The following is a 26,572-nucleotide window of genomic DNA, read 5'->3' on the forward strand; positions in this document are numbered from 1 at the left end:
GCTTCAATTCAGTTGAGTTCAGTCGCTTAATCATGTCCAACTCTTTGCAACCCCATGAATTGCAGCATGCCAGGCCTCCCTGTCCATCACCAACTCCCGGAGTTCGCTCAAACTCACATCCATCAAGTCAGTGATTCCATCCAGCCATCTCATCCTCTGTTGTCCCCTTCTCCTCTTGTACCCAATCCCTCCCAGCATCAGAATCTTTTCCAATGAGTCAACTCTTTCCATGAGATGGCCAAAGTACTGGAGTTTCAGCTTTAGCATCATTCCTTCCAAAGAACACCCAGGGCTGATCTCCTTCAGAGGAGACTCTCAAAAGTCTTCTCCAACACCACAGTTCAAAAGCATCAATTCTTCGGTGCTCATCTTTCTTCACAGTCCAACTCTCACATCTATATATGACTACTGGGAAAGCCATAGCCTTGATCAGATGGACCTTTGTTGGCAAAGTAATGTCTCTGCTTTTGAATATGCTATCTACGTTGGTCATAACTTTCCTTCCAAGGAATAAGCGTCTTTTAATTTCATGGCTGCAATCACCATCTGCAGTGATTTTGGAACCCCCCAAAATAAAGTCTGACACTGTTTCCACTGTTTCCCCATCTATTTGCCGTGAAGTGATGGGACCACATGCCATGATCTTAGTTTTTTGAATGTTGAGCTTTAAACCAACTTTTCACTCTCCTCTTTCACTTTCATCAACCGGCTTTTTAGTTCCTCTTCACTTTCTGCCATAAAGGTGGTGTCATCTGCATATCTGAGGTTATTGATATTTCTCCCAGCAATCCTGATTCCAGCCTGTGCTTCTTCCAGCCCAGCGTTTCTCATGATGTACTCAACATAGAAGTTAAATAAGCAGGGTGACAATATACAGCCTTGATGTACTCCTTTTCCTATTTGCAACCAGTCTGTTATTCCATGTCTACTTCTAACTGTTGCTTCCTGACCTGCATACAGATTTCTCAAGAGGCAGGTCAGATGGTCTAGTATTCCCATCTCTTTCAGAATTTTCCACAGTTTATTGTGATCCACACAGTCAAAGGCTTTGGCATAGTCAATAAAGCAGAAACAGATGTTTTTCTGGAACTCTCTTGCTTTTTCCATGATCCATCAGATGGCAATTTGCTCTCTGGTTCCTCTGCCTTTTCTAAAACAAGCTTGAACATCTGGAAGTTCATGGTTCACATATTGTTGAAGCCTGGCTTGGAGAATTTTGAGCATTACTTTACTAGCGTGTGAGATGAGTGCAACTGTGTGGTAGTTTGAGCATTCTTTGGCATTGCCTTTCTTTGGGATTGGAATGAAAACTGACCTTTTCCAGTTCTGTGGCCACTGCTGAATTTTCCAAATTAGCTGGCATATTGAATGCAGCACTTTCACAGCATCATCTTTCAGGATTTGAAAGAGCTCAACTGGAATTCCATCACCTCCACTAGCTTTGTTGGTAGTGATGCTTTCTAAGGTCCACTTGAATTCACATTCCAGGATGTCTGGCTGTAGCTGAGTGATCACACCATTGTGATTATCTTGGTTGTGAAGATCATTTTTCTACATTTCTTCTGTGTATTCTTGCCACTTCTTCTTAATATCTTCTGCTTCTGTTAGGTCCAGACCATTTCTGTCCTTTATCGAGCCCATCTTTGCATGAAATGTTCCCTTGGTATCTCTAATTTTCTTGAAGAGATCTCTAGTCTTTCCCACTCTGTTGTTTTCCTCTATTTCTTTGCACTGATCACTGAAGAAGGCTTTCTTATCTCTTCTTGCTATTCTTTGGAATTCTGCATTTATCTTTCCTTTTCTTTTTTGCTTTTCGCATCTGTTCTTTTCACAGCTATTTGTAAGGCCTCCCCAGACAGCCATTTTGCTTTTTTGCATTTCTTTTCCATGGGGATGGTCTTGATCCCTGTCTCCTGTACGATATCATGAACCTCAGTTCATAGTTCACCAGGCACTCTTATCTATCAGATCTAGTCACTTAAATCTATTTCTCACTTCCAGTGTATAATCATAAGGGATTTGATTTTGTTTAAATGGGGATTTGACCAAAATCAAATCCCTTATGATTATACAGTGGAAGTGAGAAATAGATTTAAGGTATGGACCCATACTTGAATGGTCTAGTGGTTTTCCCTACTTTCTTCAATTTAAGTCTGAATTTGGCAATAAGGAGTTCATGATCTGAGCCACAGTCAATTCCCGGTCTTGTTTTTGCTGACTGTATAGAGCTCCTCCATCTTTGGCTGCAAAGAATATAATCAATCCTGATTTCGGTGTTGACCATCTGGTGATGTCCATGTGTAGAGTCTTCTCTTGTGTTGTTGGAAGAGGGTGTTTGCTATTACCAGTGCATTCTCTTGGCAAAACTCTATTAACTTTGCCCTGTTTCATTCCGCATTCCAAGGCCAAATTTGCCTGTTACTCCAGGTGTTTCTAGACTTCCTACTTTTGCATTCCAGTCCCCTATAATGAAAAGGACATATTTTTGGGGTGTTAGTTCTAAAAGGTCTTGTAGGTCTTCATAGAACCGTGCAACTTCAGCTTCTTCGGCTTTACTGGTAAGGGCATCTACTTGGATTACTGTGATATTGAGTGGTTTGCCCTTAGATGAATTTATTTAGTCATGAGATTTATTCATTGACACACACACACACACAAAATACTTTGTGAATTTTGACTCTATTTTCTTAGCAGCTCTTTATAAACATAGCTACTGCCTTCCCTAATTTATTCTATCCATTTATAATCTAAGCATTTCAATCTACTTACTTTATTTGTTGACTGCAAATACTACCTAGTGAGGTCGCTCAGTCGTGTCCGACTCTTTGCCACCCCATGGACTGTAGCTGACCAGGCTCCTCTGTCCATGGGATTTTCCAGGCAATAGTACTGGAGTGGATTGCCATTTCCTTCTCCAGGGGATCTTCCCAACCCAGGGACCGAACCCAGATCTCCTGCATTGTAGACAGAGGCTTTACCGTCTGAGCCACCTAGTCTTTGCTTTAAACTTAAATAGTAATTGCTCCCTGTAAAGCTTATTTGGCAATTTAGATCTGTTACTATTGTGTAACAGACCTGTACACAGGTCAGGAAGCAACAGTTGGAACTGGACATGGAACAACAGACTGGTTCCAAATAGGAAAAGGAGTACGTCAAGGCTGTATATTGTCACCCTGCTTATTTAACTTCTATGCAGAATACATCATGAGAAACGCTGGACTGGAAGAAACACAAGCTGGAATCAAGATTGCTGGGAGAAATATTAATAACCTCAGATATACAGATGACACCACCCTTATGGCAGAAAGTGAAGAGGAACTAAAAAGCCTCTTGATGAAAGTGAAAGAGGAGAGCGAAAAAATTGGCCTAAAGCTCAACATTCAGAAAATGAAGATCATGGCATCTGGTCCCATCACTTCATGGGAAATAGATGGGGAAACAGTGGAAACAGTGTCAGACTTTATTTTTTTGGGCTTCAAAATCACTGCAGATGGTGACTGCAGCCATGAAATTAAAAGACGCTTACTCCTTGGAAGAAAAGTTATGACCAACCTAGATAGCATATTCAAAAGCAGAGACATGGTCCATCTAGTCAAGGCTATGGTTTTTCCTGTGGTCATGTATGGATGTGAGAGTTGGACTGTGAAGAAGGCTGAGCACTGAAGAATTGATGCTTTTGAACTGTGGTGTTGGAGAAGACTCTTGAGAATCCCTTGGACTGCAAGGAGATCCAACAAGTCCATTCTGAAGATCAACCCTGGGATTTCTTTGGAAGGAATGAGGCTAAAGCTGAAACTCCAGTACTTTGGCCACCTTATGAGAAGAGTTGACTCAATGGAAAAAACTCTGATGCTAAGGGGGGATTGGGGGCCGGAGGAGAAGGGGACGACAGAGGATGAGATGGCTGGATGGCATCAAGGACTCGATGGACGTGAGTCTCAGTGAACTCCGGGAGATGGTGATGAACAGGGAGGCCTGGCATGCTGTGATTCATGGGGTCGCAAAGAGTTGGACACGCCTGAGAGACTGAACTGAACTGAACTATTGTGTAATTGGACTTCCCTGGTGGCTCAAATGGTAAAGCGTCTGTCTACAATGCGGGAGACCTGGGTTTGATCCCTGGGTCGGGAAGAGCCCCTGGAGAAGGAAATGGCAATCCACTCTAGTACCATTGCCTGGAAAATCCCATGGACTGTAGCCTACCAGGCTCCTCTATCCATGGGGTCATGAAGAGTCAGACATGACTGAGCAACTTCACTTACTATTGTGTAATAGTTATAACAGAAATGTATTGAGCCCTTGTGGAAATCAGTTTCATCAATCATCTTATTTAATCTTCAGAAGAGTAGTAAGAGGAGGATATTAATAATACTATGAGTACCTTTAAATCTATTTTACAAATGCAGAAATAGAGCTTTAGAAAAATTATGGAACATGTCCAAGGTCAAATGACTAGTAAACAGCAGGGTCAATATTCAAGCCTACGATTGTCTCATATCAAACTCTGCTTTTGTATCATAATTTTCATTATTTCAAACTGCACTTAGAATTCCCCTTATTCTTTACCTTCTTTCTCTAACTGTGCACTTTCTTCTTAATATGGATGTGTAAGGCTATCCTATACATCTGGCTATCAAACCAGTCCATCCTAAAGGAAACCAGTTCTGAATACTCATTGGAAGGACAGATGCTGAGGCTGAATTCCCAATACTCTGGCCACCTGATGTAAAGAACTGACTCATTGGAAAAGACCCTGATGCTGGGAAAGTTTGAAGGCAGGAAGAGAAGAGGATGATAGTGGATGAGATGGTTGGATGGCATCACTGACTTGACGGACATGAGTTTGAGCAAGCTCCAGGAGTTGGTGATGGACAGGGAGGCCTCGTGTGCTGCAGTCCATGGGGTTGCAAAGAGTTGGATGCAACTAAGCAACAGGGCTGATATATTCTGGCAAGCATACAAGAGTCTACAGCATTGAGATATATAATTATGTTTGGTAAGTAGTGAAATGGAATTTTGGAGATTGTGATAGCTGTAACTAGATAGATAGATAACTAGAAATAGCAAAACTAAATTGCAGACAGAAAGCACACATTAACTAGCAATGATAGCAATATAGTAAACCATAGCAAACAAGGACAATTGTGAGTTTCAAGATCATGGGTTAGTCAGATATCCCTGTTAGAAAGCTGATTAAGCTTCATATGGTCTAACCAATGAATAAGAAGCAAATTCCGAATGAGTTAACTACTAAAGTGAGATAGTACATGCTAGGAACCTGTCTCAGTGCAAATGGGAACACAGGAAGGAAGATCTGTGATGTGATTTGGAGGCAAGGAAGGAGAGGATAGGGAAAAACAGAATGTCTCCGTAATGTATATAAGCTTCTCCTCCCAAGATTATAGCTTCTGAAAATGTTACTCAAGAAGCAGAGGTTCTCCAGTGGGAATGGAAATGAAAATACCTAGTTCCTGACACAATGAGTAAACTCACTGCCGCTGAAGACCAGCTGAATGCATCATACCTGAGAAATGATGTTTCCAGTAGGATTTAATTTGGTGGAAAACTTTTAGGAAGTGTTTAGGATATGAACTGACTCCAGCCTAACAGCCATGGTAAAAGTTGGAGGAGAGTTAATTATCCTGCAGTATGCATCAATATTCTTAATATTTTTTTCTTAATCTGATTCAATTACATTAAGAGTAATGATGAAAATGAAAGTCACTCAGTCATGGCCAACTCTTTGTGACCCCATGGACTATACAGTCCATGGAATTCTCCAGGCCAGAATACTGGAGTAGTTAGATTTTCCCTTCTCCAGGGATTTTCCCAACCCAGGGATCAAACCCAGGTCTCCTGCATTGCAGGAAGATTCTTTATCAGCTGAGTCACAAGGGAAGCCCAATAATAATAATACACTATTATTTATTAAACCCACAGTCTATGCCAGAAATAGGATGATGAACACAATTCAAAACATATTGGATACAGTAAAAGCAATGCTCAGAGGCAAGTTTACAGCAATGCAAGCCTACCCAGAGAAACAAGAAAAACATCAAACAAATAAGCTAACCTTACACCTAAAGCAACTAGAAAAAGAACAACAAAACAAAGTTAGTAGAAGGAAATAAATCATAAAGATCAGACTGGTCATAAATAAAAAAATAAATGAAGGTGATAGCAAAGATCAATAAAACTTAAAGCTGGTTCTTTGAGAAGATAAAATTGACAAACCATTAGCCAGACCCGTCAAGAAGAAAAGGGAGAGAAAACTTTTATCAATAAAATTAGAAATGAAAAAGGAGATGTTACAATAGACAATGCAGAAATATAAAGGATCATAAAAGACTATTCCAAGCAACTATATGCCAATAAAATGGACAATCTATAAGAAATGGGTAAATTCTTAGAAAATTACAACCTTCCAAGACTGAAACAGGAAGAAATAGAAAATATGAACATACCAATCACAGGCAATGAAATCAAATCTGTGATCAAAAACCTTCCAAAAAATAAAAGCTTGAGACCAGATGGCTTCACAGGTGAATTCTAAATGTTTAGAAAAGAGGTAACACCTATCCTGCTCAAACTCTTCCAGAAAATTGCAGAGGAAAGAAAACTCCCAAACTCATTTTAGGAGGCCACCATCCTCCTGATACCAAAACCAGACAAAGAAACCATACACAAAAAAAGAAAATCACAGACCATATCACTGATGAACAAAGATGCAAAAATCCTTAACTAAATTCTAGCAAACAGAACCCAGCAACACATTAAAGGAATTGAGCAAGTGGAGTTTATCCCTGGGATATAAGGGTTCTTTAATATATACAAATCAATCATTGTGTTAAACTATATTAATAAAATAAAAGATAAATATATGATCATCTCAATAGATGCAGAGAAAGCTTTTGACAAAATTCAACACCTATTTATGATAATAACTCTTCAGAAAGCAGGCACAGAAGGAACCTACCTCAACATAATAAAGGCCATCTATGACAAACCCACAGCAAACATTCTCAATGGTGAAAACCTGGAAGCATTTCCTCCAAGATCAGGAGCAAGACAAGGGTACCCACTCTCGCCACTATCATTTAATATAGTTTTGGAAGTCCTAGCCACAGAAATCACAGGAGAAAAAGAAATAAAAGGAATCCAGGCTGAAAAGAAGAAATAAAACCCTCATTTGCTAATGACATGATTCTATGCACAGGAAACCCTAAAGATGCCACCAAGAAATTACTAGCCCAAATCAATAAATATAGTAAATTTGCAGGATATAAAATTAATAGACAGAAATTCCTTGCATTCCTATTCATGAACAATGAAAAATCAGAAAGAGAAATTAGTGAAACAATCCCATTCACCATTGCAGCAAAAGAATAAAATACCTAGGAATAAACCCACCTAAAGAGACAAAAGACCTGTATGCAGAAATCTGTTTGACACTGATGAAAGAAATCAAAGATGACACAAACAGATGGAGAGATATATCATAGTCTTGGATTGGAAGAATCACTATTGTGAAAATGACTATACTACTCAAAACAATCTACAGATTCAATGCAATCTGTATCAAAATATCAATGGTATTTTCCACCATTCAAAAAGCACTAGAACAAATGGAAACACAAAAGACCCTGAATAGCCAAAGCAATCTTGAGAAAGAAGAGTGGAGCTGGAAGAATCAACCTTCCTGACTTCAACCATACTGCAAAGAGACAGTAGTCAAGTTAGTATGGTACTGGCATAAAAACAGAAATATAGACCAATGGAACAAAGTACAGCTACATCCATTCACTATAAGCACCTTACCTTTGACAAAGTAGGCAAAAATATACAATGGTGAAAAGACAGTCTCCTCAATAATTGGTACTGGGAAAACTGTACAGCTACATTCAGAAGACTAAGATCATGGCATCTGATCCCATCACTTCATGGCAAATAGATGCGGAAACAATGGAAACAGTGACAGAGTTTATTTTCTTGGGATCCAAAATCACTGCAGATGGTGAGTGAAGCCATGAAATTAAAAGACGGTTGTTCCTTGGAAGAAAACTTTGGACCAACCTAGACAACATGTTAAAAACCAGAGATATTACTTTGCCAACAAAGGTCCATCCAGTCAAAGCTTTGGTTTTTCCATTAGGCATGTATGGATGTGAGCGTTGGACCATAAAGAAAGCTGAATGCCAAAAAATTGATGCTTTTGAACTGCCGTGTTGGAGAAGACTCTTGAGAGTCCCTTGAACAGCAAGGAGATCCAATCAGTCCATCCTAAAGGAAATCAGTCCTGAATATTCATTGGAAGGACAGATACTGAAGCTGAAACTCCAATGCTTTGGCCACCTGATGTGAAGAATTGACTCATTTGAAAAGACCCTGATGCTGGGAAAGAATGAAGGTGGGAGGAGAAGGGTACAACAGAGGATGAGATGGTTAGATGGCATCACTGACTCATGGACATGAGTTTGAGTAAACTCCAGGAGTTGATGATGGACAGGAGGCCTGGCATGCTGTGGTTCATGGGGTCACAAAAAGCTGGACACGACTAAGCAACTGAACTGAACTGAACATGTAAAAGAATGAAACTAGAACATTTCCTAATATCATACACAAAAATAAACTCAAAATGGATTATATACTTAAATGAAAAGCCAGAAACCATAAAGCTCTTAGAGGAAAACATAGGCCAGTGCACACTCTGACATAAATCACAGCAAGATCCTCTTTGACTCATCTACTAGAGTAGTGGAAATAAAACAGAAATAAACAAATGAGACCCAATTAAACTTAAATGTCTTTGCACAGCAAATGAAATAATAAACAAGATTAAAAGATAACAGAATAGGAGAACATAATTGCAAGTGAGACAAAAGACACGGCAGCTTATATGGTTCAATATTAATTAGAAAAACAAACATCCCATCCAAAAAATGGGCAGAAGACCTAAACAGACTTTTCCCCAAAGAATACATACAGGTGGTCAACAAACACATGAAAAGATGTTCAATATTACTGATTGTTAGAAAATGAAAACTACATTGATGTATCAACTCACACCAGTCAGAATGGCTGTCATCAAAAAATCTACAAACAATAAATGCTGGAGAGGGTGTGGAGAAAAGGAAACTCTGCTACACTGTTGGTGGAAATGTAAACTGATACAGCTATCATGGAGAAGAGTATGTAGATTCCTTAAAAAACTAGGGATAGATACCACATGACCCAGCAATCCCGCTACTAGGCATATATTCTAAAAAAAAAAAAAACACCACAATTCTAAAAGACATGTGTACCCCAATGTTCATTGCAGCACTATTTACAATAGCTAGGACATGGACGCAAACTCGATGACTATTGACAGATGAATGGATAAAGATGTATGGTAATATATATATATTGCTCAAGCAGAAAAAGGAACAAATCTGAGTCTGTTACAGTGAGTTGCATGAACCTAGAGCCTGTTAAACACAGTAAAGTAAGTCAGAAAAACAAATATTGTGTATTAATACATACACACAGAATCTAGAAAAATGGTATTGATGAACTTATTTGTAAGGAGAGGGTGGAGATGCAGATGGAGAGAATGGACTTGTGGATTCAGTGGTGGGAGGAGAGGGTGAGACAAATGGAAAAAGTAGTGTAGACACATAGACACTATCAAGTGTAAAATAGAGAGCTGGTGGAAGTTGCTACATAACACAGGGAGCCCAGCCTGGCCCTCTGTGATGACCTAGAGGATTGGGGTGAGGGGAGAGGAAGGAGGCTTAAGAGGGAAAAGATACATGGAAAACTATGGCTGATTCCTATTGTTCTACAGCAGAAACCCACACAACACTGTAAGGCAATCTTCCTCCAATTTAAAAATAAATTTAAACAAAAATAAAGGTTTTACCTTTTAGTTAAATCATATTGCTCAAAGGAAACCTATTTTCTCCATTTTAGGATGTTACCAAGTCACATAACAAAATACTCACGAAGAGTCACAACCTACAACCAGGCAAGAAAACATGAGGGGTTCATGCAAAGTTCTCATTGTAAAAGGAAAGGCCCCAAATATCAATAATTTGACCCCTAACATCAATAATTATTTAATCATCTCACCTTCAGGGGAATTTTCTTCTCCCTGTCATATTTCTAGTCAGCTCTGTTGCTGGGTTATATAGTGACTACTTTCCTCTTTCTCAAGTGAGAAATTTACTCAAGATTTGCTCCTTGAGTTCAGCTCTTTCTTTTCAATACTATTTTCCTGAAGATTTTATCTATCTTACGGATTTAATGTCACATTTCTATGTAGACAATTTCAAAATTTGTATCTCTAACCATTTCAAGATTATATTGTATACTCAACACAACACTTAAAAATATTTACATAATAACTGCTTAATAAAACTAGTTGATTTAGCTGAATTTTTAGCATGCAGAAACACACACACAATGAAAAAACTTTTTTACTCTGAGAAACTATCTTGTTGAAACTGATTTTTTGTGTGGCAAAACCCACAAGTAATATAGATATATTTCAATATTTCAATATATTTCCAGTTTTTGTCAAATGGGGGAGCTTCAAGAAAATTAATAAATAATTTTATATGTAAGATTTCATGTGGAAATATATATAATCTATTCCATTCTATGTGTTATATATATTTTTATGTGTACACACAACATCCTATTATATTCATATAGATATATTCTATTATATATTAAGCTATAATATCTTAAAGGATACATCATTCCATAAGATGTGTTATACCTAAGACACATATAATATTAAGTGCAATATTTTCAATTATTCTAAGATGTTAAACTTGTATTCATAGAAATTTAAGTGATATAAAGTAGACTATATATGCACACGTAATAAAGATTGAATGGATATTTATGTAACAGAGTGTTCTGGGTAGTTTCCCTACAGTGAAAGTGACTTTTCCTGTTGTTTCAGAGTATTAGAAATTAAAATGTGTAGGACTTGCATAGAGATTTATCAATCGTAAAATTGATTTTGTGAACTTTAGCTCATTTTCCGCGTCGAGAGACTGTAAACTGAGATCAGAGTACTGATGGAAAAGCCAGAGAGGTCTGTGTAGTGAAAGCTGTCAGAGTCCTGCAGTCATCCCCATTCCTCCTCCTTCCCTTTGCCCAAAGCTCAGAGTGAGGACTGAAAGAAGCTCTTTCTGCCCCTTTCCTGTCTGCCTGCTTCTGTTCCTCTCTGGCCTCAAAAGAACTTCATTATAGGAATGAGATCACTAGATAATTTAACCTAACTCCTAACTTATTCTCCATTGAATGCACACAGTGCCTTGCTAACCTGTTGATTCTTTTCCCAGATTGAAAGAAATAAGAATGAAGAATTAAGTAGTAAGAAAATGACTAGCTCTCTACTCCCAGTAGCCTCATTAGCAATCCTTCAGGCAGATCACGTGGGCAAGATAGCATCTGAAGGAAGATCAGCAGGACTCAGCCAGCCTGCATGCAAGGGAAAATGACACAGAGCCCAACCTCCTGCCTGGATGATTCACTGAGACTCCAAAAGCAGTCATAGCCAAGCAGACTCTTCCTAATTGATCTGGAGCCCAAATCCACCTTCTCCCCAGGTTGCTAGAACTCTGAGAAAACAATTTCTCCTTTCTCTGAGAAAGCAACCGTTCACCTACCTTATGAGTACTGACTGGTGGATCAGTGGGCAGCCAAACCTGAGTTCAGTCACAAGAAGACAGGAAGCTGATGGGCTAAGTGTGTGTGGCTCTCCCTCTCCCATCAGCTAGGTGGACTCACCAAAGTCAGAGTGTGGACCTGTCTGCAAAGGAAGCAAACCTGGGGATCTGCCTGAAGTGGCGAGTTGATTCAAAAGAGAGACTTCTGTGACCTCCACTGCATGAAGCCAGGGACAAAAGTTGTATTAAATAACTCACTGTACAAGACAGTGGGCTTCCCAGATGGCTCAAGTGGTAAAGAATCTGCCTGTCAATGCAGGAAACACAGAGACACGGGTCAACCTCAGAGTTGGGAAGATCCCCTGGACGAGGAAATAAAAACCCACTCCAGTATTCTTGCCTGAAAAAGACCATGGACAGGAGCCTGGCAGGTTCATTGGGTCACAAAGAATCAGACAAAACTGAGCATGCATTCACAAGACATTACCTTTCAAGGGAGTTACAGAAGGAAGGACATACAAAAGATTGCGTTTAGACACCAAATCACTGACGGTAACCATAAATTCACGTCTAATATTCATTCTCCCTTCTTTTCTGATCCTCTGAGAGGAGCAGAAAAAGCAGTTAACGAATAGAAGAGGATGCAGAGTAAGAAAGGGGGAATAAACTATTGTGAACTCCTTCCCGCACCGCAGAACTATAGTTTAATAAGATGCAAGTTGTGTTGTCAAGCGTGAGAGTTTGAAATTTTGATATGAAGACAAGACTGGAAATTTTAATATCTAAAAAATGAGGCTACATGTTAATAACTAGGAATCTGACTGAGATTTCATCCGGAGAGCATGGAGAAATACTACTACACAGATTGTTTTAAAGCTTTGTTATTAAAAATATTAATGCTCTTTTGTAATTTTACCCTGCTACTACTACTGCTAAGTCGCTTCAGTCATGTCCGACTCTGTGCGACTCCATAGACGGCGGCCCACCAGGCTCCGCCTACTCGGTCCAAATTGTTCAATATACATTTATCAAAGGATTTTCATTCCACATGTCTTCAAATGTTTATTGTTCAAAGAAAAGCTCTACTAATAAACTATAAAGTTATTTTTAGTAATAAAGAGCTTCCATTTAAAAATTTCTTGTATAATGTTGCTAAATGTTATCATGTTAAAAATACATCTTAATAAAAATACCAGTGTAACCAAATATATATCAATTTTAGGGGCATATAAAGTATAAAATACAAAATAAGGTATAAAAGGCAGAGTGTGTGTGTATGTTTGTGTTAACATACACCATACCATACCTGAGTTGACTCTAAGGAAACTTGATTTTCTTTATGATTGTTCTTTGAAAAAGTGTGAAACTAATTAAAAATAAACTAAAGATTTTAAAACTACTTAGGATCCTTACTGATGCTCTTGTAAATGAATGTTTTTTTTCTCTCTTTTCCTTATATGTGATGTGCTTACTCGTTCAGTCATGTCCAACTCTTTGCAACCCTGTGGACTGTAGCCCTCTCCAGGCTCTTCTGTCTGCAGGAATTCTCCAGGCAAGAATACCAGATGGAGAGTCTTTCCCTTCTCCAGGGGATCATCCAAACCCAGGGATCGGACCCCAGGTCTCCCATGCTGCAGGCAGATTGTTTACTGTCTGAGCCACCACAAAACAAATTTGCTTTACTATATAAATCAATATCAAGAAAAACAAAAACAAAAATTGTTATTTGTACTTTACCATTTTTTAAGTCAAATTTAGATCTGTAACAGGGAATAAGTGTAATATGTTCGTGTCTCATAAAAAATGTATTTGATTCTTTGACTCAATGCTTTTCACTTTATGCTCATTATACCCAGATAATGTCCATTTGTTTACAAAATTTTAAATTAAAGAGTTAAGATAGTATTACTTCTCTTTTTTTATGTGATTCTCTGATCAGTTCAGTTCACTTCAGTCGCTCAGTCATGTCCAACTCTTTGCGACCCCATGAACTGTAGCACGCCAGGCCTCCCTGCCCATCACCAACTCCCGGAGTTCACTCAGACTCGCGTCCATTGCGTCAGTGATGCCGTTGAGCCATCTCATCCTCGGTCGTCCCCTTCTCCTCCTGCCCCCAATCCCTCCCAGCATCAGAGTTTTTTCCAATGAGTCAGCTCTTTGCATGAGGTGGCCAAAGTACTGGAGTTTCAGCTTCAGCATCATTCCTTCCAAAGAAATCCCAGGGCTGATCTCCTTTAGGATGGACTGGTTGGATCTCCTTGCAGTCCAAGGGACTCTCAAGACTCCTCCAACACCACAGTTCAAAAGCACCAATTCTTCAGCGCTCAGCTTTCTTCACAGTCCAACTCTCACATCCACACATGACCACTGCAAAAACCATAGCCTTGACTAGATGGAACTTTGTTGGCAAAGTAATGTCTCTGTTTTTTAATATGCTATCTAGGTTGGTCATAACTTTCCTTCCAAGGAGTAAGCATCTTTTGATTTCATGGCTGCAGTTACCATCTGCAGTGATTTTGGAGCCCCCCAAAATAAAGTCTGACACTGTTTCCACTGCTTTCCCATCTATTTCCCCGGAAGTGATGGGACCAGATGCCATGATCTTCATTTTCTGAATGTTGAGCTTTAAGCCAACTTTTTCACTCTCCACTTTCACTTTCTTCAAAAGGCTTTTCTCTGATACAACACAATAAAAAAAGCAAATAGTGGTAAAGAAGCCAAATAGATTGAAGAAAAATAAAACATAACGCTTTGTGAAAAACAACAAAACTCACAAACATAAATAATATTTAATGCTTATTTTTTAAATAAATACACAGAAAAGCAAGTCAATAATATTAGACAAACAATAGCATGTTTTAAAATGTAACTCACATTTCCTAGAGAAAACAGGGTCAATAAGGATACTTTATAATTTTAGCAATCCAAATTAAATTATAGGCAATAGTCACATACTTTTTCTTCAGCAGACTTACGAACAAAATTGCTAGAGTTGCTGACATGCAATAAAATTGTCTGGTTTTATCTATATTATTTTTTCAAAATATTCTATAAGTACTAGAAAAAAAGAATGATTTAGAGTTATGAACTGCTTGCCAGCCAGCTTGCAATAAAAAGCCATTACTTTAGTACTGATAGTTCCTGGCCTGCTGTGGCAGTACAATTGGCAAAACTTTTAATGGTGTTGAACAGGGTAAGGGTATTGTCAGAAGACAATGCTCAGGAAGCTACAGTATCTTAGACTTTTGAGATGTTGGGGATGAGTATTAAGAACCATAGAAAAGAATAACTGAGTCATGTTTCTGTACAGCAGTAATTAACACAATGTTGAAATTCAACTATACTTTAATTAAAAATAAATTTTCAAGAAGAATAACTGTTTTGGGGGGATATAAATACAATGGATAAAGGAAATAATATTTTAGGAAAATTCATCATCAGCTTAAATTGATATAACCAAAGAACTCCATGGTAGCATATAAGGAAAACCTATTCTTCTATAGTTGGAAAACAGAAAAAGGTAAAAATTGGACTTAATATTTTTTTGTAAGGATACCATAGCTCCAAATCATTGGAGAAGGAAATGGCAACCCACTCCAGTGTTCTTGCATGGAGAATCCCAGGGACGGGGGAGCCTGGTGGGCTGCCGTCTATGGGGTCGCACAGAGTCGGACACAACGGAAGCGACTTAGCAGTAGCAGCATAGCTCCAAATAACCTTGCATATACAACCTCAACAAGTACTCTGCTGAACTCTAAAGCTCAGGGTAGAGACTTTAAAACCTGGTACATTGAATATCATAATTGCCATCTTTACAGTGAGAAAATATAGTGAATGCACAAAAAAAACTGAGTTTGGGGGCTTCCCTCATGGCTCAGTGGTGAAGTCCCCCTGCCAATGCAGGGAACACAGGTTCAATCCCTGATCCAGGGACATCCCCCATGCTGTGGGGCAACTAAGCCTGTGCACCACAGCTATGGAGCCTGTGCTCTAGAGCCTGGGGTCCGCAACTACTGAGTCCACGTGCTGCAACTACTGAAACCCACATGCCCTGGAGCCCTTCGCTTCTCAACAAGAAAACCACTGCAGTGAGAAGCCCATACTCTGCTACCAGTGAGTGGCCTCTGGTCTCTGCAACTAGAGGCAAAGCCCATGCATGTAGCAATGAACACTCAGAATGGGAAAAAAAAATAAAATAAAAAATAAAGACACTGAGCTTGGCCCAGGTCTGGTTCACAGTGGCTCCACTGGATTCATAGAACCACCACATGACAGCTTCCATGGACTTTAAATATGTAATTTGAATGGATACTTGATATTGATCCCATATTGATTTCTTGGTCTTTGTGGTAAGAGCTATCAGTAAGGAAGATCAAGTAGAAATCTGAAATTCCCTCTCCCTACTATCTTCCACCTTAGCCAAGACAGTAAGTCAAAACAATATCATAGACATCAGCAAGAAGGAAGGCTGGGAATTCCCACCCAGTCCTCATTCCCCCACAAAAGTAACAATTTAACAGCAATCCACAAATAAAAACCTAAAAGTATTTAGTAGAAGGCAAGGATGCCCACTCTTTCCACTTCTCTTCAACATAGTACTAGCATCCTAGGCAGAGAAATGGTGCAAAGAGAAAGAGAAGGAGAAAAAAAGAAAAAAAACAAAAGGAGAGAAAGAAAGAAAAGATATCCAAATCAGGAAGGAAGAAATAAAATAACTTGCTTGTACATGACATGATGTTAAATGTACAAAACCTGAAAAACTCCACCAAAATTTGTTATAAATAAAAAATAAATCCAGTAAAGTTGCAGAATACAAAAGTAACATACAAAATCAGTGCCTTTTCTATACATAATAACAAATTATACAAAAAAATTGAGAAAGCATTTACAAGAACAAAAATAATAAAATAGGAATAAACAAAGATATGTACTAAAAATTATAAAACATTAATGACGTTAAAGAAAGCACAGATAAATGGAGACATTTTTTGCTCACAAATAGGAAAAATTAACATAGTTAAAATGTGCATATTATCAACTCCAATTCAACAGCATATTAAAAGAATTATACACTATGACCAAGTGTAATTTATCCCTGGGAGGCAAGGATTGTTCAATATATGCAATCAATAAATGGGATGCACTACATTCTCAGAATGAAAGATAAAGATCATATGATCATCTCAATATATACAGAAAAAAAAATCTGACAAAATATACCAGTCTTTTGTTTCAACAAATTTCATCATAATAAAGACTGTTATGACAAAGCCATTGCTACCATCCTACTCAATGGTGAAAGATTGAAAACTTTTTTTCTGAGATCAGGAAAAAGACAAGGATATCTCTCTCATCACTATTATTCCATATGATACTGAAATCCTAGTTAGACCAATTAGTTAAAACAAAGAAATAAAAGGCATCCAAATCATAAAGGACACAGTAAATTGTTTTATTACTTGTAGATGAAATTATCTTATATGCAGAAAAAAAAAAGATGTTGGAACTAATTTAAAAATTCAATAAAGCTTCAGGATATAAAATCAATGTACAGAAATCAGTGGCATTTCTATACGTTAAGAGAACACCTGAAAAACAAATAATCTATCCCACTCACAATAATATCAAAAACATAAAGTAATTAAAAATGTATATAGCCAAGGAACTGAAAGATATGTACAATGAAAACTACAGAACTTTTATGATGAAAATTGAAGAAGATACAAAGGGAAAGATATCCCATGTTATGGACTGGAGCAATTAATATTATAAATATGTCTAAACTATACAAAGTCATATATAGATCCAATGTAACCCCTATCAAAACTCCAGTGGTATTGTTCACAGAAATAAAGAAATCCTAAAATTTGAACTGAACTGAACTGAACCTTTGTATGGGACCACAAAAGACTGAATTGCCAAAACAATACTGAGACAAAAGAACAAAGGTAGAGGCCTTACAGGATCTAATTTTAAGCTATACTACAAGGATATAGTAATTTAAACATTATGGTATCAGCATAAAAAGAGAGACATACCCATGGAGCAGAAAAGAGAGCTCAGAAATAAATGCCGTCACATACAGTCAACATATATTTCACAAGGACTTCAGGAAAATTCAACAGGGAAAGAATAGTCTCTTCCATAGATAGTGCTTGGAAAACCAGATAACCACATACTGAAACTGAACTCATATCTTACAGCACACTACAAAAATTACCTTGAAATGGATTAAAGACTTAAACACAAGATCTGCGATTGCAAAACTCCTAGAAAAATATGCAGGAAAGAAACTCCTTGAAACTGGTCTTGGTAATGATTTTTTGGACACAATACCAAAAGTACAGACAATAAAAGGTAAAAATCAACCATCAGAATTACATTAAGCTTAAAAGTTTATTTACAGCAAAATAAAAATAAACAAATGAAAATGTAGCCTATATAACAGGAGAAAAATTTTCAACCATATATCAGAAAAGGGGTTACTATCCAAAATATATAAGGAACTCACACAATTCAAGAGCAAAGAAACAAATAACACAATGTTGTAAATGCGAAAACAACCTAAATAGATATTTCTCAAAATAATACATTAAAATGACCAAGTGCTTGAAAAACTGTTCAACATCACTAACCATCAAGGAAATGAAATGAAAACCATAATGAAATATCACCTCACATCTGTTAGAACGGCTGTTATCAAAAAGAAAAGATGTGGAGAAAACTGAATCCTTGTATACTGTTGGTGGACATGTAAATTGGTAGAGCCTTTAAGAAACAGTACGGAGCTTCCCTGGAAAAGGAAATGCAACCCGCTCCAGTATTCTTGCCTGGAGAATCCCACAACAGAGGAGCCTGGCAGGCTATGGTCCATAGGGTCGCACAGAGTAGGACAATACTGAAGTGACTAAGCAAGCAGGCATGCACGGATCGTCACTCCAAAAATTGAAACAGAACTACCATACAATCCAGGAGTCTCATTTCTGTGCTGCCATCTAAAGAAAGGAAAACAGGATATTGAAGAGACACAGCTGTATTTCCTTGTTTATTGAATCATTATTCACTATAGCTAAAATATGGAAACAATCCAAGTGTTTATCCATGGATGAACGGAGGTGGAAAATACAATGTATACCCCAAAAATGGGATTTTATTAAGTTTGAAAAGGAAGGAAATTCTGACATTGGTGACAACACAAAAGAACCTGAAAGACATTGTGCTAAAAGAGATCAAATTGCCAACGTCCGCTGGATCATGGAAAAGGCAAGAGAGTTCCAGAAAAACACCTATTTCCACTTTGTTGTCTATGCCAAAGCCTTTGACTGTGTGGATCACAATAAACTGTGGAAAATTCTGAAAGAGAAGGGAATACCAGACCACTTGACCTGCCTCTTGAGAAACCTGTATGCAGGTCAGGAAGCAACAGTTAGAACTGGACATGGAACAACAGACTGGTTCCAAATAGGAAAAGGAGTACGTCAAGGGTATATATTGTCACCCTGCTTATTTAACTTCTATGCAGAGTACATCATGAGAAATGCTGGACTGGAAGAAACACAAGCTGGAATCAAGGAGAAATATCAATAACCTCAGATATGCAGATGACACCACCCTTATGGCAGAAAGTGAAGAGGAACTAAAAAGCCACTTCATGAAAGTGAAAGAAGAAAATGAAAAAGTTGGCCTAAAGCTCAACATTCAGAAAACGAAGATCATGGCATCTGGTCCCATCACTTCATGGGAAATAAATGGGGAGACAGTGGAAACAGTGTCAGACTTTATTTTTTTGGGCTCCAAAATCACTGCAGATGGTGATTGCAGCCATGAAATTAAAAGACGCTTACTCCTTGGAAGGAAAGTTATGACCAACCTAGATAGCATATTAAAAAACAGAGATATTACTTTGCCAAAAGAGGTCCATCTAGTCAAGGCTACGGTTTTTCCAGTGGTCATGTATGGATATGAAAGTTGGACTGTGAAGAAAGCTGAGCACTGAAGGATTGATGCTTTTGAACTGTGGTGTTGGAGAAGACTCTTGAGAGTCCCTTGGAATGCAAGAAGATCCAACCAGTCCTTCCTAAAGGAGATCAGTCCTGGGCATTCATTGGAAAGACTGATGCTGAGGTTGAAACTCCAATACTTTGGCCACCTGATGTGAAGGGTTGACTCACTGGAAAAGACCCTGATGCTGGGAGGGATTGGGGGCAGGAGGAGAGTAGAAGGGGACAATAGAGGATGAGATGGCTGGATGGCATCACCAACTTGATGCACATGAGTTTGGGTGAACTCCAGGAGTTGGTGATGGGCATGGAGGCCTGGCGTGCTGCGATTCATGGGGTCGCAGAGTTGGACATGACTGAGGGACTGAACTGAACTGAACTGAACTGAACTGAAGTAAAATAAGCCAAACAAAGACAAATAGGATCTCACATATATATTTTATCTATAATAGTTAAACTCATAGAAGACAGTAGAATGTTGGTGACAAGATATAAAATGAAAGTGAAATTTGCTTAGTCATGTCTGACTCTTTGTGACCCCATGGACTATACAGTCCATGGAATTCTTCAGGCCAGAACACTGGAGTGGGTAGCCTTTTCCTTCTCCAGGAGATCTTCCCAACCCAGGGATCAAACCCAAGTCTCCTGCATTGCAGGCAGATTCTTTTCTAGCTGAGCCACAAGGTGTAAGGGCTAGGGAAAATGGACAGATATTGATCAAAGGGTACAAAGTTTGCTATAGGCAAGATAAGTAACTCTTAAAGATCCAGTATACAACACAGTAATATATAATCATGAATGGATGTGAGAGTTGGACTGTGAAGAAAGCTGAATGCCAAAGAATTGATGCTTTTGAACTGTGGTGTTGGAGAAGACTCTTGAGAGTCCTTTGGACTGTAAGGAGTTCCAACCAGTCCATTCTAAAGGAGATCAGTCCTGGGTGTTCATTGGAAGGACTGATGCTGAAGGTGAAACTACAATACGTTGGCCACCCGATGCGAAGAGTTGACTCATTGGAAAAGACTCTGATGCTGGGAGGGATTGGGGCAGGAGGAGAAGGGGACGACAGAGGATGAGATAGCTGGATGGCATCACTGACTCAATAGACATGAGTTTGAGTGAACTCCGGGAGATGGTGATGGACAGGGAGGCCTGGTGTGCTGCAATTCATGGGGTCACAAAGAGTCGGACATGACTGAGCAAATGAACTGAACTGAACTGAACTGAATATAATCAACAGTATGAATCTGCCTGCCAATGCAGGAGACACAGGAAATGCAGGTTAGATTCCTGTCAGGAACATCCCCTGGAGCAGGAAATGGCAACCCACTCCAGTATTCTTGATGAGAAAACTCCATGGTCAGAGGAGCTTGTTGGGCTGAAGTCAATGGAGTCACAACGAGTAAGAGAGAACTGAGCAAATGAGCACATACACACACACACAGACACACACAAAATAGTGTACGCTTGAACTTTACTAGGAGGACAGATAGTGTGTTCTCATTACAAACACACAAATATTTAAGTATATAAGACGATGGATATGTTAATTAGCTTGATTGTGCTGATCACTTTACAATACATATATCAAAATATCAAGATACCCTAAACATAGACAAATTTTCTTGTCAAATTATACATCAGCTGGAACAAAAACATTATACAAATCTGGAACAAAAACACTACTACATTCATGTAAGAATGACACCTATTACTGCTGCCCTCAAAGACCTAATTCAGGATTCAGTTGGTAGTCCCATCTTATTTCATTAAATTCTTGAGTTTTGTCCTCAACAAGCAAACAACTTGATCCTAGAATATTGGAGTGGCTTACTATAAAGTTAACAAAGAAATGGCCCTAATTATAGCTGCTCTGCAAAATGTGGTACTCTTTTTTTCTAAAGCATATTGAAAAAGTATTGGGTCTGCACAGAAGAACTGTACAAAAAAGGTCTTAATGATCTGGGTAACCACCATGGTGTGGTCACTCACCAAGAGCCAGACATCTTAGAGTGTGAAGTCTAGTCGACCTTAGGAAGCATTACTACTAAAAAAGACAGTGGAGGTGATGGAATTCCAGCTGAGCTATTTCTAATCCCAAAAGAATATGCTGTTAAAATGCTTCACTTAATACACACGGAAATTTGGAAAACTCATCAGTGACCACAGAACTGGAAGAGGTCAGCTTTCATGTACATCCCAAAGAAGGGCAATGCCAGAGAATATTCAAATTACCACAGAATTATGCTCATTTCACAAAATACCAAGGTAATGCTCAAAATCCTTTAAGTTAGGCTTCAGCAGTACATGAACAGAGAACATCCAGATGTACAAGCTGGATTTAGAAAAGGAAGAGGAACCAGAAATCAAATTGCCAATATCCATTGGATCATAGAAAAAGCAGGGGAATTCCAGGAAAATATTTACCTCTGCTTTGTTGACTACACTAAAGGCATTGACTGTGGATCACAAGAAACTCCAGGAAATTCTTCAAGAGATGGGAATACCAGACCACCTGACCTGTCTCCTGAGAAACCTGTATGCAGGTCAAGAAGCAACAGTTAGAACTGGACATGGAAAAATGGACGGGTTCAAAATTGGGAAGGAGTATGCCAGGGCTGTATGTTATCATTCTACTTATATAACTTTCTAGAGTACATCATGAGAAATGCTAAATCACAAGTTAGAATTAAGATTCTAATCCAAAATCACTGCAGATGGTGACTGCAGCCATGAAATTAAAAGACGCTTACTCCTTGGAAGAAAAGCTATGACCAACCTAGAAAGCATGTTAAAAAGAAGAGACATTATTCTGCCAATAAAGGTCCATCTAGAAAAAGCTATGATTTTTCCTGTAGTCATGTCTGGATGTGAGAGTTGGACCATAAAGAAAGCTGAGTGCCGAAGAACTGATGCCTTTGAACTGTGGTGTTGGAGAAGACTCTTGAGAGTCCCTTGGACATCAAGGAGATCCAACCAGTCCATCCCAAAGGAGATCAGTCCTGAATACTCATTGGGAGGACTGATGCTGAGGCTGAAACTCTAATACTTTGTCCATCGATGAACTCTGTTCAAGAGTTGACTCATTGGAAAAGATCGTGATGCTAGGAAAGATTGAAGGCAGGGGTGAACGGTTCGATAGAGGATGAGATGGTTGGATGGCATCACTGACTCGATGGACATGAGCTTGAGGAATCTCCAGGAGTTGGCGATGGACAGGGAATCCTGGCATGCTGCAGTCCATGGGATCACAAAGAGTCAGACACCACTGAGCTACTGAATTGAACTAAACTGAGAATGAAGATTGCTGGGAAAAATGTCAATAACCTCAGATAAGCAAAGGATGCCACTCTAACAGCGGAAAGTGAAGAGAAATGAAAGAGCCTCTTGATCAAGATGAAAGAGAAGAGTGAAAAGGCTGGCTTAAAGAAGAGAGTGAAAAGGCTGGCTTAAACTCAACATTTGAAAAACGAAGATCATGGCATCTGGTCTCATCATTTCATGGCAAATAGATGAGGAAAAAAGGGAAACAGTGACAGATTTTATTTTGGGGGGTTCCAAAGTCTTTGCAGATGGTGACTGCAGCCATGAAATTAAAACACACTTGTTCCTTGGAAGAAAAGCTATGACAAACCTAGACAGCATATTAAAAAGCAGAAACATCACTGCTAACAAAGTTCCATATAGTCAAAGCTACGGTTTTTCCAGTAGTCATGTATGGATGTGAGCGTTGGACCATAAAGAAGGCTGAGCACTGAAGAACTGATGCTTTTGAACTGTGGTGCTAGAGAAGACTCTTGAGAGTTCCTTGGACATCAAGGAAAGCAAACAAGTCAATTCTAGAGAAAATCAACCCTGAATGCTCATTGGAAGGACTGATGCTGCAGCTGAAGCTCCAATACTTTGGGACCTGGTGCAGAGAGCTGACTCATTTGAAAAGACTCTGATGCTGGGAAAGATTGAAGGCAGGGGGATAAGGGGGTGACAGAGAATGAGATGGCTGGATGGTACCATCAACTCAATGGACATGACTTTGAGCAAACTCTTGGAAATAATGAAGGATAGGGAAGCCTGGCATGCTACAGTCTATGGGGTCGCAATAGTTGGACATGAGTGAATGACTGAAAAACAGCACAGTAGTTGGCCATTGAGTAGTGAGTTCATTCTTTTCCATTCCAATCAAGATAGAAGTTTAGAAGCCTTACTCATTCATGTGTCATCAACAATTTATACTTCTATGTTTTTGTCTCATTTTTTCTTTGGGGTTCCAAAGTCATTGCAGTTGGTGACTGCAGCCATGAAATTAGAAGACACTTGCTTCTTGGAAGGAAAGCTATGGCAAACCTAGACAGCATATTACAAGCAGAAACATCACTTTACTGACAAAGTTCCACAAGGTCAAAGCTATGGTTTTACAACAGTCATGAACGGATGTGAAAGTTGGACCCTAAAGAAGGCTGAGTGCCAAAGAATTGATTTTTTCGAATTGTGGTGTTGGAGAAGACTCTTGAAAGTCCCTTGGACAGCAAAGGAGATTAAACCAGTTAATCCTAAAGGAAAACAAACCTGAATATTCATTGGAAGAACTGATTCTGAAGCTTTAGCTCCAATATTTTCACCACCTGATGTGAAGAGTCGACTCATTGGGAAAGACCTTGATGCTGGGAAAGACTGAAGGCAAAAGGAGAAGAGAGCAGCTGAAAATGAAATGATTGGATAACATCACCAATTCAATGGACGTGAACTTGGGCAAACTCTGGGAGATAGTGAGGGATGGGGAAGCCTGTTGTGCTGCAGTCTATAATGTTGCAACAAGTTGGACATGACATAATGGCTGAAAAAAAAATTAATATTTTATCCATGTCTATCTTTACTGTCTTTATCCATGCTTATCCTTCTTGAATCTAAGAATATTCTAGGTCTTCCTGACTTCAATCCTTAGTGCTAAATCATTTGATTTTAATTAGTTTCTTCAGCTATTTATTCCTCTGAGCATCTTGATCACCCTACATCCAAAACTGGCTTTTAGAGCTGCAGTTCTAGTTGAACCAGTACTGACCCTCATGTGGGGTATCCAGGTATCCAGAAGATATTAATCTTTATTTGAGCCAGTTGATAGTCTTCAAACACTGCATGTAAACAAAGTGTTTTCTTCAGTTGAGACTTTCTGATTTTAATAGAATCAACACTTTGATTACTTTATCATTGCTCTTGAGACAAACAGCACAAGCACACACTCTTAATTTTACTTAAAAGGCCCTTCATGTTCTGTCCTCTGTGTGCCCTTTCTTAAGTCACTCCCTCCCTCTCTCTTATCTCAAAACAGCCCTCTTTCTTCATTTCGTGATCCAATAACAATGGCTTTGTCACAGTAATCAAATGCACCACAAAACACCAGTCAGTGGGCAGTATGTTGTGGAAGGCATCCCACATTAATTTTTTTAAAACACATCTCCAGTTGTGATGACAGTATAATTTTTAATTTTTAAAAGCTATATTAGCTTTAATATTTCAGGTAACACTGGATATATGTAAATTTAAATATCTGGAAGAGCTAAAGTTTATAACAATGATACATCTTTGCTTATTGAAGGAGCAAATATTCATTTCTTACTGTGTGACCAACTCCAGTCAATAGAGGGTTTCTGATGTCTTCACTAGAAACAAAGCTGTGAAAACTCTGAGGTATGAACGAGGTTGTAGAGTCATGTTCTTCAATCAGATTTTTATATATTTGTGTTTGAGGTCGGGCTAGGCCTTTCAGTATTATATAAAATCCATCATTTCCAATCACTGAAAGAAAATAAAACCAAACAATACTATAGACCTTATTTCAAAGGTGCTTTGATGTATATGTGTCTGCAATACATATTACCATTGCTTCCCTTTTGGCAGATTTCTTTTTATTTATTCATTGACAGTGACTCTAATGTAACAGTTAGGCATCACAAAAATTTAGACAAATAACAAAAATAACAAAGATATATACACTTGGAGTACTATTTGCTGACAGCTATTTAGAGTAATCAATCCCCTTATGGAACTGATAAATTCTAGGAAAGAATCGTGGTGACAAATCAAGATTAATAGATTTAAGGCAAAATGAGGAGAAAAGTGCCAGAAAAGCCCTTGAACTTTTTAAAATGTTTCTGTCCCCTTCAAAAGTGCCATTCTTTTTGTTTTATATAAGTAGCAGTTTATCACTAATACTTTTCATTTATGTTTGCTCTAGACAGGATGAATCACTCATAGAACTGAGTAAAGAATATACTATGAAAAGAGAAATGGATCATTACTAGGAAAAAGTTTTTTTTTTTTTTTCAGCATTTCTTCTATTCCATTTTCTAACTCTCCAAAATCTGTCATCGAACCCCACTACCTAAAGTTCAAATATATGCCTGAATGTCTGGAAGGCTCATTCGCTTGTGAAGGTTTGAACGAAACACACATAAGTTTTAGTGTTTCTGAAGCCTGTCACTTTGGAGAAGCACATCATGGGAACTGGATGATGTGGCTCCTTTTCTCTATCATTTACTAATGGCTCCAAAGGAGGAAATTATTCAAGTGTGGTGCTTTTCTTATAATTTGCTTATTAACTTGTAAATAAAAACTTTACAAGTTGACTTTAACAGATACCTGCATTTCTTTCTTTTTATGCCCTATGACATGTCACCTGCTTGCCTTCTCTGCTTTTGTCTAAGCTGAGTCCTTAATGGGGGGCTCTTTTGTACACCATCTGTACATCCGTTCAGTTCAGTTCAGTTGCTCAGTCGTGTTGGACTCTGCGACCCCATGAACCACAGCATGCCAGGCCTCCCTGTCCATCACCAACTGCCGGAGTCTACCCAAACCCATGTCCATTGAGTTGGTGATGTCATCCAACTATCTCATCCTCTGTCGTCCCCTTCT

At 38.6% G+C, this 26,572-nt stretch overlaps 1 protein-coding gene across 1 annotated transcript in view; it reads right to left on the reverse strand.

Annotated features, from left to right (window-relative positions):
- CNBD1 (cyclic nucleotide binding domain containing 1) overlaps positions 1-26,572 on the reverse strand; it is a 429,355-nt gene that overhangs the window by 115,642 nt on the left and 287,141 nt on the right. The window contains exon 6 of the mRNA XM_040261702.1: positions 25,290-25,456. Coding sequence (XP_040117636.1) covers positions 25,290-25,456 — 167 coding nt within the window. The remainder of the gene's footprint in view (positions 1-25,289; positions 25,457-26,572) is intronic.

This window comes from Oryx dammah, unplaced genomic scaffold, assembly GCF_014754425.2.
Source record: "Oryx dammah isolate SB20612 unplaced genomic scaffold, SCBI_Odam_1.1 HiC_scaffold_19, whole genome shotgun sequence".
Lineage (NCBI taxonomy): Eukaryota > Metazoa > Chordata > Mammalia > Artiodactyla > Bovidae > Oryx > Oryx dammah.